At 42.2% G+C, this 20,047-nt stretch overlaps 1 protein-coding gene across 2 annotated transcripts in view; it reads left to right on the top strand.

Moving 5' to 3' along the window:
• Nucleotides 1–489: 489 nt before the first annotated feature.
• mob2a (MOB kinase activator 2a) overlaps nucleotides 490–20,047 on the top strand; it is a 47,802-nt gene continuing 28,244 nt past the window's right edge. The window contains exon 1 of one of the 2 annotated variants that reach the window (XM_028408079.1): nucleotides 490–996. In XM_028408079.1, the coding sequence (XP_028263880.1) occupies nucleotides 980–996 (17 nt within the window). In that variant the 5' untranslated portion in view covers nucleotides 490–979. Of the gene's footprint in view, nucleotides 997–19,244; nucleotides 19,466–20,047 lie in introns of those variants that run through there. The other variant, XM_028408077.1, reaches the window with a different exon arrangement.

Below are 20,047 nucleotides of genomic sequence, written 5' to 3'. Positions count from 1 at the left end.
ACCCAATCTGTTTTTTTAGTAAGGACTACATAAATTGTGTAATTAAATTAAGGAAGTCTTACTTACCAAAATGAGATGTCAACATTTTGTACAGTGCATCAGTTTATTTTCACTGTGAATAAACATTAGCACCCTCTATGCTCTAAAAATACCGAAGATGAATGGTGATGGTGACATTTATGTTATGCAAATGTTTTTAGTCATCATCATTTTTTTAAGGAGGCCCCCTATTTATTTGAAGGGACACTGAGTTGGGAACTACTATTAGACAAGTTCCTTAGCTATTTTTATATCATGTAATAATAATTTCCTTTAAAGTGTGGCATATCTGGCTGTGGATGTTTATTTATAGCGTACAGACTTTGCTTTCTTTTTATATCTGTCAACTACATATCCCATTGCATCTCTGCTCATTTTACGCATTTTACGCACAGACAGACAGTGGGTCGGGTCAGTGTTTACTTCCGGACTCCGATTTAGACTTCGCTCAGAAAGCAGCAGCTCCAGTGGAGGTTTAGGCTGGCAGCTAGCTTGGTAGCCATACAAGGCTTCATGACAGAGGTTACCGGGTTGACCAGCGGCATCCCACCAGTCAAGGCGCCAGTGCACACTGGACCACCGCGACTCCAGGCGGATTCACACCGCTGCCCTGCTCTCCTGCGCGCTCAAAGTCACTCAATGCTGCGCTCCTGCTACCAGCTAACTGACTGATCTGACTGTGTTCCTGCCACTTCATGATCCGAGCTAGCTGGGGATCAAAACAAGGACAATCGCTCAAAGTTTAAGCGGCGTCTGTGCCTCACCGGCCAGGATCCAGCAGCTGGGAGAGACAAGGGTCCCGGAGAGAGCGACAGGACTCGGGGACCAGGCAGCCCGGGTAGCGAGTGTGGTGGCTACATAAACCCGGGGGTTGCCTCCAGCTTCTGGTGGATTTATCCCCTGCCAGCTAACGTTAGCTAAGCTAGCCTCCAACAGCACCATGGATTGGTTAATGGGGTGAGTACAGACCGCTAACTGCCCAGCTAGCTCACTCTCCTGTGACAGGTCAACTGCGCAGTCTTTCTGATGCTGGCTGCAAATTCACTTTTGGGTGGCTGACACCACGGGAGCCAGCATTAGACAGGTGCACTGTCGTGCTGAATACTGTTGAATTTCCACTTTAACGCATACATATTGTCTGTAAGCGGGTAGCATGTTGCTTAGCATAGCTTCGCTCCGAGAGGCTAGCTTTGTAGCAAAGCTGGCAACCGTCTCATCCTGCAATGGTTAACCAGCCTCATGATAACGTTACCCGGAGAAGGAGGGCTTTTTCGGCATTTTAATGGCCTTCACATAACTACCCGACGATGGCAGCACACTTATTCGATAATGTCTATGTCGAGACTAGTTTACTGTACAGAGGGCTCATTTAGAGGAATGATTAACACGGTAATGGGCTAACGTTAGCAGCCTGTCACGCAGCTATGACCGCTTTGGGTTTATTTCCCGTGCAAGGTGCGCCGGACGCTTTATCGGGAAGTACTGTTAGCAGGCATGCTAACTTGTCTTAATGTGCAACCTGTGGGTCTAAACAGAGCATGCTGCAGGAGAGCTACCACAGCTACCAGGCTGCAGGTATAATAATATAGGGGACCTCTGACTAATGCAGCAGTTTGTGTATTTTTTTTTCTTGATGTAGACACCTGGCAGATATTGATGAGACACTGTGACACTTTATTTTTAGCTCAGAGGTGTCCACCTCATGAGTCTCAATGAGAGCGTGTGATCAGTAATGAGACACCTGTGTGACACCTGCTATACGCCAAAGGTCAAAGCCATCGTCATTGTATTTAGGGTTAACTCGTGGCATCAGTGCAAGAGTAACTTCTCACATCTTAACAGCCTAATCACCTGTCATAGAAGTCAGATATGTTAAATTGTTTTAAATCATGTATTTGCTATGCAAATTTCAAGGCACTAGATTGTCTTGTCTGTAAGCAAAAGAGGGACTCCTGTCTGAAGGTGTGTCTGCAGCTTTAATTTCATCTTTGCTTGCGTCTGTGGAATTGAATATCTTCTGATATCAGGAGATCATGAGGTCTAATGGTAGCCACATACGGGTTTTACTTAAAGAGTACATTTTGTCGTCTGTGAGGTTATTGACTGGTTATTTGGATGGCTGGCTGCTTCACTTTAAAAAGCAGACAAGGAAGGGTGGAGCCTTGTTGTCCGGGGTGTTCCTTCACATCTCGACCGTTTGGCGGAGAGATAATTCACGTTGTCTGACTGTTGCTGCCAGTGAGTGTTTTTGGCTGCTATTTATCAGGATATCTGAGAAAGTAATGTGCAGACTTCAATGAAATTCAGCAGACACATAAGACAAGCATCAAAAAATTGTTCATGGAGCACCACCTTATTGTAATTTTATTAAGCTGTTCTCACTTATAAAAATGTTCCACTGCCTGCTTTAACACATTTATCTCTGTCTTACTCATTTGTGCCCACACACATTTTCCTTCATTACACAGTCACATTTTGGATGTGTTTTTAGTTTTTAAATTAGTTATTGTGTATTTGAGCTAACTGGTTGTCTTTGCAGCAACCTGTCTCAAGTTATGTCTCAAGTGATTGATGGCATTTGTTCATGATTACAGTTGGTTAAAGGAGCAGTTTGGTATAGTATATTATGTATGCAGGCCAGGTGTGTATATGAGGTGAATGCATTGGAAAGCAGAGAGTAGGAACACATCCAACATGCGTCACCAACAGAGTGGAGTCCATGAATGAGTTAACCAAGCGTGCAATCACTCTGAATACAGACCCCGGGTGAAGGACGCCACAGCCAAGTCCCATGGAGGTAGAAAATGAGTGAGTTGAAGGATGATGGAAGAAAGAGTGGAGCTTGTGTAGATGAAGAGATGGTATGACAATGGAAGGGCTGGGTGATGGAGAAATTGGAGATGACACGGATGCGATAGTATGGAGGAAGGGGGTGGGGATGCTTTTGATAGAATTGGTTGATTAGGGAGAAAAATGGGAAGGGAAGGAGGGAAAGATGATGCTCCGAAGGGATTTAAATGCAGGTTTACAATAGCCCAGCAAGCCTCTGACGGCCTGCAAATGGTGTATAAAAAGACTAAAGGAAGTGACCCATCACAAGAACCTAATTTTATCTGTACTATGAGCTAACATCCAAGTATGGGTGTGCATATCGCCTATGTGTTTGCTAAGGTGTGCTGTGTTATTTCTAGGCTTGTGCAAAATCGTATCGTGTGCAATTAATCGTCAGAAAAACTGTCACCGATTAATATTTGCCACTTATCGAGTACGGCGATTAGTGCCTCGCCATGATGACACATTTTTGTGTGTGACGTACTCACCGTCACCCACAAGCGCGTACATGTGAGCCCACAATAACAATAATGGCTGAAGGCAGTGGTATTCAGTTAAGTGATGCGGAGCAGCACGCTCCTAACAGAGGTTCAACGTCTGTTACCATAAGAAGGAGTATGAAGAAAGCCGAAGAAAGCATAATGAGGCCACAACGCCGGCTACAGCTGTAGTATATAGTGCCGCGCATGCGTACGCGACATGCATTAGGTGTGAAGCGTGGAGCGTTGGTTGTTGCCATAGTAACCGAATATTTGCTCATATCAAAAGAATGAACTCCGACTGGAGAAGCTGCCTCCCAATCTTTATTTATTGACTCCACAGCAAGATAGAAAAACATTACAACAGCGAAGTCTCCTCCAGCAGATATTGGAAAGAATTCCACTGAGCCGAGAATCTGCGGTACGTTTAGTCATTGTGCTCTTTATGACCAAACTAAGCGCTGGAAGAACATAAGGCAGGTTGATTTGCACACAATATAAAATTAAATATGAAATTGTCCGGTTTGTTTGTTTTTTCTGCTGCTGATCTACAGTATGAGTGAAAACGTGCACTAGTGTGCGACATTCCAGTCACAGGTTAATTTGCACAGACATTTTTTTAACTTGAAATAATCATTGATGTGACTTTTCTGAACTTGTTTGTCCTGTTTAATTTTAATGTTGATATGCACTGTTCTTAAGATAAGAACATGTGAAGGACAAAGTTACTTTAAATATTTGCTTCATTATCATTTTGATGCAGTTTGTGTAATGCATCTTATCAATACATATTTCAAACATGGCTGGTTTGTGCCTAATCACTACTTACCAGCTTAACCTGTTAGAATGAAGTAGTTGACTTGACTGATGATTTGTCAGTATCATTTTAGAACAATGTGGTGATTTAGAGTCAAAAACATGCAAGTGTAATTGTCATCAATTAATCGTCAAATGAATCGTTATCGGCTAAATGCCACAATTAATCGTGATTAATTATTTTGCCAATATCGCCCAACCCTAGTTATTTCGGACAACAGAGAGCATTATTGTAGAGCTGATTGACCTTGTGTGTCCAGATTCGGTGTCAGACAGGACCTTAAATCACTCTGGAGATGTGCAGCGCCTAAATGCGTCTTTTCCTGCTGGGTGAAATGGGTAGGCTTTGACAGATGTTTAATCCCCTTGCTTTTGAGTGATGGCTTGGTAATGCTGAACGAGGAGCGAGAGAATGGAAGCTACAGCAGCTGAAGTGGAGCACTGCTTTAGTCTGCCTGACCTGAACAAGGGGGGGTGTTTAATTCACGCCTAGCTCGCACTGCACATCATCACTGACTTTAACTGATCAGTGAATTTGAGGAATAACATGAATAATTCTAGAAGTGAGGGACCTTCTTATTGTATGCTTTTAGTGCGTGGGCATCAAATCTTAAACATGTTGGTTTTTCCAGTTTTTTGGGGCATTTTACAGAGGTATTATTTTTACTTTGTTAATATTTATATAAAAATACACAGGGCAGAATAATACACAGTGCGTTACAAATGCTGTGGGACCCTTTTCAAGGTTAGGATCACATTATACATGTTATCACTTGTCTTTGGGGTTCTGCCTTCCATGAATCTTGATAATAATGATTATTTAGAGAAAACAAGTGTTAAAATGTTTGATAGGATGAGAGGTGTGAACATTCTGTCAGGTGAAAGAGGACATGAACTTACAGGCTGAATGTCTCTACAGTGGCAAACGCCTATCACTTTGTAATGATCTGACTCACCACTGTGGCTTCAAAAAAGAAGTGTTTTCCGGTGTCTGACACTCATTGATGTCACATGTTCTTTTCTTTTCTTTATCGTTACCTCTCCTCCTCCCCCACCACCACCTCCTGTCCTCATGCAACCCCAGCACCTTATTTCCATCTACACTATTCAAGCACACACACGTGAAAACACATGCCCACAGTCTCAGCCCAGGTGGCTGTTTCTGCTGCTCGCAATGCAGATGCAACTCTGATAACTAGTCTGTGACAGATTAGCAGACATTATCTTAAAGCAGTCGCCTGCCCAGGAATCAAAACTAACCAGTGGCGTCAGTGCATCAGTGTGGTATATTGTTGACTAGTCTGCTGTCTGACTTTACGCTCACCTGCATGTTTCTCTGGTACTCTATTTGCTTATTGTGCACCACCTGATGGCTGGAAAAACAGCCAGCTTAAGGTCTTACTCTTATAGCAAACAGAGTTTCTGTTGGCTTCCTGTGAATTGGAGGGTGGAAGTATCCCATTCTATTAAGGATCAATTTATTGTGTCCAGTACTAAATTGGCTGTACAGCTTCATCCACACAGCTCAGGCCAAGGTTTAAGACCATATAACACAGCCAACAATAATGTAGTGTTGTTTTACACATTGATTTCTATCCAGTTCAAGCTAGGATCATCTAAATCCATTCCACCATGAAGGTTTATTTCCTCCTGAAAGACAAGATGCTGTGGTACAGCATCTTGAAATACAAAGTGTGTACAACACACTTTGTATTTCACACCCTGCTTCTGTTTGTCTCTCTCTCTGGCTGCCCTTCTTTTTAATTCTCTTGTCTCCTGGGATGCTGATGTGCAGAGACATTTGCGTGCTTGGCTGCTGCCTGGACTGTTCAGCCGGAGCGAGCACGACAACATTGAACAGGCCCAGGGCAAGCCTCGGCCCTCTCTGAAAGATATTTAACAACAGAAGCTAGCTGGATCTTAGCTGCATTTGTAACAGAGCTTTAAAGAGGAAAACTTATATGCTGAGAAATATTTAACAAGCTCTGTCCTGCTGTATTTGTTTGCTTCGTGTGTCTTTGGCTAAGAGAGACGGGAAGGAATACAGAGGGGCTGCATAGTCTAAAAAAGTACTCATCTCCCCCAGTAACATCTTTGACTTGTCATCAATGCTGCCGTATTTTCAAATTTCAGTTTTTGTCTTCCTAGAAATAAAAGCTGCACCATAAAAGCTCAACTGTCATAGATCAAAGGTGGTGACTTCAGGTTTCACAGAAAGGTGACACCTAGAGCAAGTAGTCAACCTAGTAACAACCACGATTAGCACAGTCACAAGGGAACAGTCTTATTGTGTAAAACACTTCTAAGAAAGGTTGGTAGTCATACTACATCATGATGCAGTTTTCTCTTGAAGCAGCTAAAATCCAAATAAAAGGTCTGAGTGACTCTTAAGTGAGCTTTTCCCAGGCTTGAAGACACAATACTATATCATAGACTGTTTTTAGGACATCAGTGTTCAACATTGAGGGACACATAAAGGCTCTATTGAACGCCTTTTGAGGAGGCAAATAGCCTGGGTACGAGAACACACACATGCGCACTCCTGAGTAAATACTGGTGTGCTCTCTTCTCTGGCTTGTCTCTCAAGATGCCGCTCTACTTCCCTGACTCCTCTTCCTATTCTCTGGGGCAGGCACAGGGAGAGGCCCAGAAATAAACGTGATACCAGAATGACTCTGCAGTTTGCCTTTTACTGAATATGCATAAGTGGATAACTAGAGAATCCAAATGCATGCACAGGCTTGTTTAAGCACTTTGGGAAGCACTTGAGATGGAAGCTCTTGCTAGGTGTGTCTTTTATTTTTTCAAGTTATTTTTGCTAATATGTTTTAGTCAAGATAAGGTTTCAAAAGCCTTGGGACAGAATGTGCTGTGTAAGTACAGTGCAACTGAATACTGTGATGATTAAGAGGCTGCAAATGAAACCCAGCTCAACACCTGGAATTGGCTGCCCTTGTGATGCTTCTTCTGCCCACTCCAATGGGTCCTGACCTGTTCAGAAGCTTGAATCAACTACTTTTCACAATGTCAAAGGCATGTAGACATATAACCAGCAGACTGGGGCAGAGATCCTTTAATATGAAAGTTCCTATGTTTGTGATTTTATATATATTCACACAGCTTTCCACTGGACAAAAAAACATTTGTCGAGTTAGAATTCACACACTGGTTAGAAAACTCACACCATGCTCACTGGTACTATGTGAGCTCCGGCTCTGATCAGCTCATTAACCTGACATCTGCGTGGACTTGCTTATGTCTCCAGGACATCTCCATTGATGTTAAACATGATACACCAGCAAAAATATATGCAAATTCCTCTACTGTAATGTCATGTTAAAAAAAAAAAACATACATGCAGTTATTTTAGTGCTAAAATCGAACTAGATGATACAGAGAGTCACTGTTCTCACTTTAAAGATGGCCTGCTCAGTTGGGTTGAGTTCAGTTCCTGGCATGGCCTAGCTCGTGTGTGTGTGTGTTGCCTCTATTTCACTTGGCAGGAGAGTGGCACCATGCTGTGACTGTGTTTACTCTTTCGTAACGCTCAGTGCAGCCCTGCCCGGCAAACACAGCTGGCACTGCCAACGAATGGAGGGAGAGGGCCAGACAAGAGGAAGAGAAAAGCCTGACAGAGGGCAGGGGCAGACGTGACTAATCAGCTGCTTATCTCTCATGTTGTTGGTCAAAACAAGACATTTTCTCTCAAAAAATGTTATTTTAAACAAAAGCCAACTTCACCACAAAGATCTCTCAGGTCTCTTTGGCTACTCTGGTGAAAGGACTGGCTGCTAGAGCCCTTGGAGGAGTTACTGTTCTGTCAGAGTGTATCATAGTCATGGACCGCTGCCGGCTAGAGCTGTCTTAAGATCAGCTAAAATAAGTTGAACCCCCTGCAGTAGGATGTAGGGTTGTCGTTGCCATCTTCACAAAAGTTAGATGCATTATTTTTTAAGACTGGTGGTAGTTTTTTAAATTAATGTCCTGCTATAAATTACATTAAATGATACCATTCTTCTTTATATGCATGTATTATTCATGTTGGCATACTCTGCATATGTGTATTTAGTAAGGTCGCACACATCATTTGTGTCAGTATCCTGCAGAGTCACATCAGGGTGTCTAATGTATTGATAAACCTCATCGTTTAGATTTGATGAAGAACTGGACTATAGTAGTAACTTAATTAGTCATTAACATAGCCTTGTGCTGCCGTCAGTTAAAGAAAATTGCCCAACACTTTGCTATCTCGATGAAGAGTTAGGATGTGAAATTGGGAGTATTGGAGCAAATTGAAAACATCAAGGAAAAAAGGAAAGCGGGGACAGAGGAAGAGAGGGCACCTGATAAGAAGGAGAGCAGCATGAGAATATAGAAAGAGCGAAGGGAAGGAGGGAAACGATAGTGGTGCAGAGGCAATAGGTGAGATATTGAGATAAATGGGGAGCGGTGACGTGGGTCAGAAAGCTAGATTAGAAACAGCAGAGGCCTGCAACAGAGGACAGAGAGGAAGATTTAACAGCAGGGGCCCAAGCTGCCAGTGACAGAGGGAGAAATGTAGTTTGGAGCTGTGTGCAGGTCAGAAATAGAGTTGGATCCAACAGAGGGATTGAGAAATAAAAGTGCAGTGAATAGCTCAGGATTATGCACTTATTGATTTTAAACCATAAAGGTTTGAGTGTTTCTCTTGTAGAAGAGTGGATCCTAATTAAACCAATGTACCTTAATTTGTCTTGGAGAAGGAAGCCTGTAATTCTAGGACATTTATTTACTTTTTACCAAGATGTGGTCGGCACCTCCGGGTGAGGTTCCAGCTGGGCGGTGAGCTGCTAATTCTGTGCAAAGCTGGTGGGCTTCTGGCGTTGGTGTAAGCTAGCTAGGTTTGTCCTTGGTTGCTGAGGCTAGGCCACTAGGCTGAACTATTCTGAACTATAATTAGATTAGAGATCTCTTTGTTGCACCAGGCAAGGCAAGCTGAGCATACACATGCAAAAACACAAACTGACATCAGCTTGGCTCCTCGGGGAGCCAAGTTCATCTCAGTACTCAAAGCTGTTGTCTTTTCTCACCTTATTTTTTTCTTCCATCAGCATTCCATTATTTTCTTTATCCCCTTTTTAATCCGTAAGCCACCCCTTCTCTACGACTCTTATAAACATGTGTAGGTGTATGTATTTTTGTGTATGAGCATGTTAGTGTGCAATATTTATGGATCATCTCTGTGCCTAGACACTCTCTAAATGAGATTACAGGAGTTGCAGTTGAGCTTATGCTGAGATCATGTGTCAGAATAAAGGACAGAAAAAAGAAAGAGAGAAGTAATTAAATGTACATAATGATGCAAGTCCTCAAACTGAACATGATCTATGTGAAAATGAAGCTGTTCTACTTAAGAGAATTTCCTGTTTGGCAGCATTGGACAGGAAGTAGAAGGTGATGTCATGGGTGGTGTGCATCCTGATTGCCTCTATATTGGTGTGCTGAGGCTTTATCTGCTAGGAGTTTCTTCACTTAACAAAGGAGAAAAAGGCTCATGTTAAATTGTTCTAATTTATCTAAACTGAGTTAGATGAACCTGGACCAACGTCTCTTATTATATAAATGTGTCTGTCTCACTTTGTGGCTCAGTCATGTGATTTATATATCGTGAAATTGTCACTTTTGAATCAGGGCCTTGACTTTGCTTGCACACAGTCCTGCAGCTCTCCATTTTCTGTAAAGTGACTTCTTTCCTTTTTCGTCATCAGCCACTCATTCATAACATTTAAATACATTTCATTACCAAGGGGTTAGGTGGAGGTGACCATAGACGCTTATCTAACTATCCCCATCCATATAATGCTGTCCAGGTTTAAGAGATCAACTTACTAAAAGTACTATGAGGGGAAAAAAACAGTTTCATGGTACTCTGTGGTTTAATTTTTTTTTGTGTGTGTATGTGCGTTAACAATCATCCAGCACATGTGGATGTGGTCGAGGCAAGACATTAAACAGCAGAGAGGCAGTATGTAAGATTAGAGGGAGACAGTGATAGAACAGGCTTAATGGCTGACAGGCCAGCACCAGCAGCCATATGTTTCATATGTGTCTGCTGACAGCCCTGCCGTATGGCTCTGATCCTTCCATATGTTCTGTATATCTCTTCAACATGTGAGGGAGTGATCGGACAGCCTGTGGACAGAGATAGAGAGGAGGGTGTTGCTCTAATGTGGGATAATCTTAAAGCAAGGATGCACTGTAATTGATGCAAACACCCAAGTCCACGCCCAGCTGATGTCATCCATTTGAACCTGCACCCATATACTGTATCATCAACAAAAAAAAACCCAGCAGGGGGTGAGCAGCAGACCTCCAGATGTACCGGTAATAGGTATTAGAGATTTATCTCCACAGCTATTACATTAGTTTTGTAGGATGCAACGTCACCTTGTGTGCCTTGCTTGCTGCAACATTCTTAACGTGAATGTGTGAGATTGTGAGTCTGCAGCAAAACAGCTCTATGAGGTGCTTCACATCTAAAAATGGATATGGAGGAGGAGGAGGAGGAGGAGGGAGATGTTTTTGAGGGAAGAGTTTGACTTGTAATGAAAGCAAAAGGGAGAGAACGGAGAGGGAGCTGGTGTTCAGGGTTGTCAGATTTCCGCTGCTGGGTTAGGGTCACTGTATGGGAACTGCTGACAGGGCCTCCCAAAAGTGGAACTGGAAAGCTAAAGGTTGGACACAGCACAAAAATGCAAGACACACAACAGAGTGTTTGACCCCTATAAGGCCTCAGATATCCCTTGACGAAGTGTGTATGTGTAAACACAGATAAGTCTGATCAACTGAGGGCTTGCAGAGGACCACATTGGGGAACATGCACTGTCCATGTGTCGCCCTTATACATACACTGTATTTAATTATAACACAGTCAAGGCCCTGCATGCACAGCTGTCTGACATGGTGTCACAACACTAGTCTCTTCTCTGTTGGTATTTCCTAGTCATAGACCTGCTAAGCATGACCTTTTGTAAAATACTTTCTAATCATCAGTGGTCTCTGAGCTGGATGGCTTCTGATAAATGCTAGCACAGGAAGCTAAGTTACAAGCTTACTGTGCTAAAGAATGACTGAGAACACAGGGTATTATGTGGAGTCTGTGTGTGGGGGGGGTTGACCGACCAGCAGCTCAGTTTGCCACACTTTAATCCAGGAGGCTGTGCAAAGCAAATGCGGTATCCCTATGTGTATTTTTCTACATCTTAAATTGTCACTTTTTATTCCTTACTTGTGGTTATAGGTGGTCATCAAGTGAAGTAAACCCGCTTTCTAGCCATGTAGCCTGCAAAATTCTTGCTAAAGATGTGTCTCGCTGTCCACAATAACTGTTGAAGTAATTTGGTAAGCTTGTCAACTGGCCATTTAGATATCATCTTGCAAGTGATAATATTAGTGAGCAATCAAGCACACTGCTGTACGTTGGTTATGGCGTATGCGAAGTAATAACAGAGAGCGGGTCATTTTATTGTTTTGATTACCGGTAACTAAATACCAAGACGTAGCTGGTAAACAAGTGCTGGCTAGTATTAGGTACTTAGTCCAAGTATTTATGCAGATATGGCAAAAAATGATGAAAGTTTAAAACATAATTCAAAACTCTTCCATTATTGCTAGTTTTATTTAACTAGATCTCATCAGTCATATTTGTTGTTCTAATTAAAATCAAATCATAAATATTTGGTGAATGATAAGACAACTAAATAAAAAAAAATACATATCTTTATAACTAGAAGGTCTGATCTGCTTTCCTTTAGTTTCCAGTCTACATTTTTTGTCCTTGCTGTCTAATTCATACTCCCAACAGTGGTTTTCTACCTACAGTAACTGCCTCACAGTGGAAGCCAGAGTGGACTGAGTCATATATCAGGGGAAGCATGCAGAGCAGAACAAGCTACTAAAGATTAGAGGTGAGAGGAGTGTGCTGCTGATTTATTACCAGCTCATAGCTAGTTACATGAGGCTAAGTGAGCCAGTCAGTTTAGGGAGGTGAGATGGAGGAGATTAGCCTACATAAAGAACAACAAAGGCAGAGGATCTGTAAAAAAAAAAAAGAAAAAAAGCCAGTGACTCCTGACCTCCTGTCTTGTTCCTATCTCCTCTTCTGCTCTTCTTTGTCTTCCTCATATATCCTATCCTAATATAGGATTTAAAATTACAGCAAAGTTTGTTATTTTGTCTCTGCAAAGCATTGCTGCCTATGTTTAACTGTATGTACAGTATCCTAATTAATATGCTACAACTCCCAGCACTTGTGACTGTCACTGACAGAGATTATTATGCTGTGTGCGGAACCACAGCCTGAGCTTATCTCGGTCACATTCGCATAGCGTATGTAATGTACCACATGTATATGCACCTCTATTTTTAAACGTGCTGCTCTGTATAATAATGTTCTTCTGCAATTGGGCAGTGAGGAAGTGCTTAAAATGTCAACATGTCAGCGTATTCTGACAGCACATTTTGTTTGTTTTATGTCTACATTTATTTTGTCTTTCTTGCTTTTTCACGTTGAAAATCTGACATTTACAAACAATCTCTTTTAGTTAGTTTTCTACAATGAGACTAAATTTCACTATTTTTAGGCCTCCACTCTCCCTGTCTTACAAAAAGTATATACCACATGTACAAAGCTAAAACCAAAACAGATGAAAGGTCCCCCTAATCATCAAATTCTTTCTAAAACATTCAATACTGTGTCAATCTGACCTTCTCTGACTCCACTTCAAAAGCTATGATTTTCAGTAACAGATACAAATAGAAAAGGTCTATCTATGGCTCTGGATTCTGAACAGGGCTGTGTGTGTAGGAAGTCTTCTATGGTGGATATCCGCTCTGTAAGCCGGTACTTTGGATGATGTGTCAGTTTGCACGTTTATTTTGCATGTGCAACATGAAAAAGAAAAGAGTAAGAGACATTCCCCACATCCGTTTCCTCTCATAGAGGAACAGTAGGTCAGGGGTTTGGTTCGCTCTGGTGAGTTCATGTGTCACTCAGGGCCAGGGACGAGGGAGGGAGGGTACACAGATGGGATGTTTATTATAATCACTAAGGAGTCCAAGAAACCTATATGAGGTGGCAGCCACTTGTGCTGAATTAAGTTTAAGAAAATATTAGTGTATTGTATCCTGCTGCTTGGTAGATATTTTAAATGAGGCTGTCGCAGTTTAAATGATGGAAGGAAACATTTTGCAGCTCTTAAATCTTGGTTTTGACAAGCTGACTGCCGGGGGCTGCTCGGGACAGATTTAGACATACATCTCTTTTATGGTCCTTTTGCTTCTCCTTTTTCACATTATTTATTTATAATTTGGCGTTATTGTTATCTGCGCTCTGCTGGCATGAGTGCTTGTTTGACCAGGGTGTGTGTCCTCATGTGCACCTGTGTCTGTGCCTGTGTTTGCATCTGGCCTCATGTTCGCCTGTGTACCCCCTGCTTCATAATGTGCTTTTCTTTTTCCTCTTCATTGTTCTGCTTCTCTGCCAGGGCAAGGAGTTTGGAACAGCAGCTTGCAGGAAGCCTTGTCAGCTGTTGTGCTAAAGGAAAAGCAAACGGTGAGATGCACAAACACAGGAAGTGCTGCTTTCCTCACACAGGCTCCGGCTGGGCGCCTGTCACTGCTCCAGTTATCAGAAAGCGGCAACGTGAGCTCTGGCTTTAACCACATGTGTCTTTTCACGTCTTTCTATCTCCCCCATCTTACTTAGTCTACTGTTAGTGAAAACACTCTAGCTGTGCAGCCATACTCCATCCCTGAATGCTTTCACATAAGAGATAAACAGAGCATCTGTATTTCTTTTTACATGATGACAGTGGAAGCTTTCTTGAAATCGTTTTCTTTCCATTAGCTCTCCTAGAAACTTGAATGACAGACATAAATTGTTAATTGTGCCCATTCTTTGTGTTGCTTGGGGCAGTGCACCTTGCTATATTAGCTCCTATTGCCTTATATTACATTGCAGTCTTCACTGAAGTTGGTTTATTGGAGCCATCTGTCTGGAGAGCTGATAGGCTGTGGTCAGAGGTGGTTGAAGGTCATTGGTCTGCACAGAGAACTAGACTACACAGAAGCTGATACCTGGATAACGTACATCATCTTCACATACACTGCTGCACATGTCAGCTCTTACATAACCATTGGCTGGTGTGGACTTCACCACGTTTAGGTGATTCTGGATCAGGATGGGTCGCTGCACAGTTGACGTCCTTTTTATAGGACGACATTATGGACGTTTTGTTCTCAATAAAACCCAGTAAGGCCTTGAAAGTTTTAATGAGGGACTGGATAGCATAAAAAATAGTTTATCTTTAGACGAACATTAGCTTGTTATTAAAATCCCTTGAACTTTGATTTACTTGTTGTTTTTACGCTCTCCACCTTTCATTATCTGGATACTCCCAAGCTGTTCTGGTTCGACGAGCTTGCCCAGCTCTATTTAGCATTCTTTTCTGTCTACCAACTTTACCCCAGCCCGAGTACTCCTCAGTCTCATGAGTATTGCAACTCCATAACCCCCGCTCCTCTGCAGGAATTATTGATACGTATTGTAGACAGATTTTAATGTTTCTTTGGGCCACACGAGGGTAGGACATATCCAATTCCCATGATTTTGGATAAATAAAAATGATTACCTGTCAGCAGTAAGGTAACTTTATTTAGTCAGTCGCATTGATAGAGTTAAGGTCATATGAGATCATTATTTTGGTGTACTTGTCCCCCTGTGAGTGACTAATCAGAGGAAGGATTGAAGAACAATGGAGATGTTTTAAACACTCTTTGTTGCTAGTGAAATGTAGCTAAAAGTAGATATAGTAATGAAAGAGAGAGAGATCCAGTGGGCATGAAATCAGATCTTGTTGCATAATCATGGCTTGCAGGCCTTCCCAGTATGCACCGGGCTCTTTCCAGTATCACATGATTGTATCAGGCTGCTGCAGTATTAAACCAGCAATACAAGTCCACCACCAGCCAGATGCACATAGTGATCAATAGTGCAGTTCTCTGCACTGAGGCATGCTCTATTTTATTTAATGAAAGAAAAAATAGAATTGATAGTGGATATGTGTTCTTGTTTTTACGGTTTGTACACGTAGTGGGCCCTGAAGAAAGCCAAAACTCATTGCAGTAGTTTAGTTAACGCTAGAGGCCTTGCTGCCTGCTTTCATTCACATACCTACAATACCAAATGTCATTGTGAGCATCAGCGCTGCTTTACACTTACCTTATCTTTTTCTAATCTGTCATTGCCTCCTCCCTTTCATCACCAGTGCAAAACCTTTATTCACATGCCAACAATACTAGACTGCATACCAGTCAACAGGACATCACTGACGGCACACACCTCAGCTTGTAGGTTTCCTGTCCTGCCTGCCTGCTGCCTTTCTCTCATCACTGCTCCTCAGCACAACACAGAAACAAATGAGAGATGCTCTTTCCTTAGGTGCATTATGTCTATACAACAGTAGGTGGCATTATAATCCCACCACTCCAGCATTGGCGCTTCACCTCCTCTTTGGAATGTGAGGTCCTAAACAAAGCAGTATACTGTTAACAGATTCAGAATTACAGGAATATGGCTACATTTAGGCATATTTTCAGACATAAATATTAAAGACACACTCCAGTGCATTGTAACACTCATAATACATGTTCATTGTACTGTTTTAACAGCAAATTATCTATAGAAGTTGACTTTTTTCATTATCAAACTGCTTGAGAAGTAATAAATGATTGGACAAGGTTCCAATTTATTTCCCACATCAGATAGAATTTGAATTCAAACCAACTCTGATTTAGAAAGATGATGCTGATTGGGTGCAGAGCCCAGAAAGCATCCAACATTTACCTTTTGCGGACATCCATAACGTACATCATCTTCACATACACTGCTGCACATGTCAGCTCTGAGCTGCTCCTGAGATGCTGCACATGTCAGGAGTGATTGCAGAAAATACAACAAGTCATTTTATATACATATTTTTTACATGTGGCTTTCAATAAAGGTTGCATTATAGTGGTGTCGTCTCTCTGCAGTATGTGAAAGATGGACACAGACAAACTGACTACCTTCAGGCGTCACCATGCCTGACTATATATATAGACCCTTTCATACTGCACCTTTTGGCTGGGCCCCAGCTCACGTATACCTCTAGCTGTGCTCTGTGTGTTTGTTTGTGTGTGCTGAAACATATTTAGAGTGTGCCTACTTGTGTGAGAGACAGAAAAACAGTATACTTGTGTATATTAAATTGCATAATACACACATGTTAGTGGTTTCATAAGATCAATCTTTTTTTGGCTTTACAGCAGGGAGTGGTGTGTGTGTGTGCTTTCTGTCAGTATCACCTCTGTCTGTGCTCGCCAATGCAGTAATATAGTCCCTCCAATGCTGGCTTCCAGTACAGTGGGTTTGTGGGTCTATTTGTGTGTGTTTGTGCACTGCGGTCCAGTGTTAGACTTGCAATGTATTCCTGGAAAGCCTGAGTAGGAGTGGAGGGGCCAGGGCTATTTCACAGCCATGCCGCAGCCAGCGATGATGACTACTTTCTGGAAGCTTTCCTGTCATTGGGAATGAGGCAGAAAAGAGGGTTTATGGGTATTTTGTTTTAACCTCACAGAAAATCTGCAGCTTCATCTTTAGATAAAAGTGAGGGCATTATGCACTGACAGATATCTTTAATTCTGTTAGTATGCATGGACACGCACTTAAAAGTTCACATCGTTTTCACACAACACACATCACAAATAGGAATGAAGTGAAGAAAAAAGAGCTCAGATTAGCTTAATGAAGGGACTGCAAAAGGAGCACTAAAATCAAGGGCAGTTAAGGTGCAGGCAATTAATCAGTGCAGGATAGAGTGGAAGGAATGGGTTGAGGAAGGAGAAAAGAAAGGGGGCTGTTTTGAACTGGAACAATAAAGCACAAGCTGATTGTGCGTCTGTGGTCTGCAGTATTCACCCTCCACCAGCCTCGTCCATCTGTACAACTCTGAATTTTCTAAAAAGCTTCTTCCCTCTCATATTCCTGCCTCTCATCATCATCATCTTCCTCCTCATCTTCTTCCTCCAGTGACTGTTGTGTAACTCTGCAGTGACTAACAGAGCAGCAGCAGAGCAATTGATCAGCAGTTTTAGTGCCAGGCTGCTCTTATTGTAATAAACGAGCTTGAAGCCGTGAAACCAACCCTGAGCATTTTGTGGGAGCGGAGGAAGCACACACACATTGATGCTACATTGCACTTCTATGATGTAATGCTGAATAACTAAACTGAACCACTTTCCTGGATTCACCATTTAGTGCTTGTGTCCAAGAGTTAGAATCGACACAAAGCAACAGGACTCAAGGGTTTTTGCCACTCTCCCAAGTGGCTTCTTCAGTTGAGCAGAACTGAAGAAGCCACTCAGAGAATGGCGAAACATCTTCCAAGGAAAAAAAAAACAATCCTTTATTTTCGCTTGAATTTTTGGACTCCCAGAAGAGCTGCACTTGCATTTTTCCTAATTCTTTGTAACAAAAAAAAATCCAAAAGTAAGTGTAATATGTCTTGACAACCTCAAGATATAACATCATTCTGGAGTGGATGTCTTCGTCCCTGTCCTAAAGCCTCTTGAATAGGAAAAGCACATCTGATCTCTCCATTATTCAGCCTTTGTGGTCTGGCCTGCTGCATATATATATATATATATATATATATATATATATATATATATATATATATATATATATATATATATATATATATATATATATTCTCTCAGTGCATCCTTCTTTGCACTTCTCCAGCATTACACAAATCCATACTTGACAAAACAAGAGCTTTAAATCACCTTTATCTGCAGTATGTGTACACAGACTACAGATAAAGGTGTCCTCTGAGCCTTCTTCCCCAGGGGACATGCATGCACACCTGAGGCTATAGCTTCAAGGAGAGTGCTGGTCACAGTGATAAACATCACATGTTATCGTTGTAAAAGCCATTCCAGTGTCACTTCTCTGTCTGCTCACAGTCACTTTGAGGTATACTGCCTGTCATGTCTCCACACTTTAACATTCCTGTGGGTCATTTTGTTGTCAGAGAGAATGCTGACACTGCTGCACAGTGTGGATATTACTATAACACGTCTGAAATGCACCTAATGTGAGGTCAAGAGTTCTTTGATGCAGTCCATAATTAAGATTAATTTTCACAATGGTGGTTTTATTAAAACAGAATCATCTATGATTGAGTTAATCCCTTAATTTATATCAAAATAAGCGCCCTAATCTGCATTTAGAGCTCAGGCACGTTTAAGAACTGCTTCAAATGTGAAGTTAATTAAGTATTTGTGTGAGGAAGAAAGACACATACACTTGGAAGGATACTTTGGATTTAAATGGCATTAATAGATCTTCATCCCTATTCTTAGCCTCAAATCTGTCTCACCCTTCAGGCGCTGACAGTCGCTGCGTTTGGGCGGCGGAGTCTGGTTAGTGTTCAGCCTATGGAAGAATAGAAATGCGTATATATAGCTCCTGTGATAGGAAACGCGGTTGAAACATGAGAGCCTCCTCTGGAGTGAATGAGGGGAGCTGGCTCGCATCGATGGCAATTTCTCATAAAGGGACCGCCGGCTTGTAATTTACTTTTTTTTATATATAGCCTACGTTTTAACTTTATGTCGGTTTTATATCGACGCATGGAGCCGGAGACGTGGGTGTAGATATGAACATACCGAAAGTTTCATCTGTGTTTTTATTTTTTTAATATTTTTTTTTTTTGTAGAAAAACGCGGTGGTTTACGTCAGCGAGCCTGCACACAAAGCCGAGCAGCCTCAACCAGACTCCGTGTGGATGTCAGCAGATTTTGTTTCCAAGTTGCATCTCTGCGGTGCGCGCACATGTCACCGGTGTGAGTTCTGTTTTTTTGTTTTAATCGAAACGCCTGCAGCAAGAATACTCGTTAACCCTGCCCACGGAAACTAAATCAAGGGGAGGGGGAGGACTAGAAGAGGAGGAGGAGGAGAAGGAGGAGAGGGTGGAGGTCTGGGAAAAGGAGAGAACGGTGTCGGAGGAGTGAGAGAGGTCTGCAAAAAAGCAACTCCGTATTGTTCCGCGTTTGTTTGTTCTGCAGAGGCACAGACACAGAAAGACACGGTCGGTGGGGTTTGTTTCTTTCGAGGTGCGACAAACAACTGAAACGTCGTCAATTCTGGATTTCTTTATCCGCTTCCTGTCGTCCAGGATGAGGTTTAAAAGGAACGGCTCCTATACGTTGAATAGGTAAGCAGAGAATGCTGTAATGTGTGTGTGTGTGTCTGTGTGAGGAGGAGGAGGGAGGCAGTAGGTTCTGTCATATCCTCAGATCATAAATCACTGCTTTTCTGTGTGATATTTCCACAGAGTCTTACAGTGCTGCTCATACAGCCTTTATGGCATTTTTCACTATTATTCTCATACAAGTTGCAATGGCACATGTGAATGCTGATTCTCATTAATATCATTAGTGAGTACAACTATTTACACTACATGTCTTAGTTTTGATAACCACTCAGTATGGTCAGACCATTGATTGTGGCTCATACATTTCTGTCATGGGTGCTCTTTCACCAACATGGTACCCACGTGTAATCCAGCGTGGGAGGCTGGATCAGGAGAAACCTGTCTGTCCCGCTCTATAAAAGGTTGGGCTCTCCCTTTTGTGTTCCCTCTTCCACTTTGGAAATCTTTCTTTCCTCTCCTTTTCTTCCCCCTCTCCTCTTTCCTTTCTTTGTCTCCCTCTCTCCTTTCCCTCCACAAATAGCCCTTCGTGAGGTTTCATCACCTAGCAACTTTGTGTGTGTGTGTGTGTGTGTGTGTGTGGCA

The sequence above is a fragment of the Parambassis ranga genome, chromosome 6 (assembly GCF_900634625.1).
Source record: "Parambassis ranga chromosome 6, fParRan2.1, whole genome shotgun sequence".
NCBI classification, from domain to species: domain Eukaryota; kingdom Metazoa; phylum Chordata; class Actinopteri; family Ambassidae; genus Parambassis; species Parambassis ranga.
The sequence above is the reverse complement of the archived record's forward strand: the minus strand, read 5'-3'. Positions and strand labels throughout refer to the sequence as shown.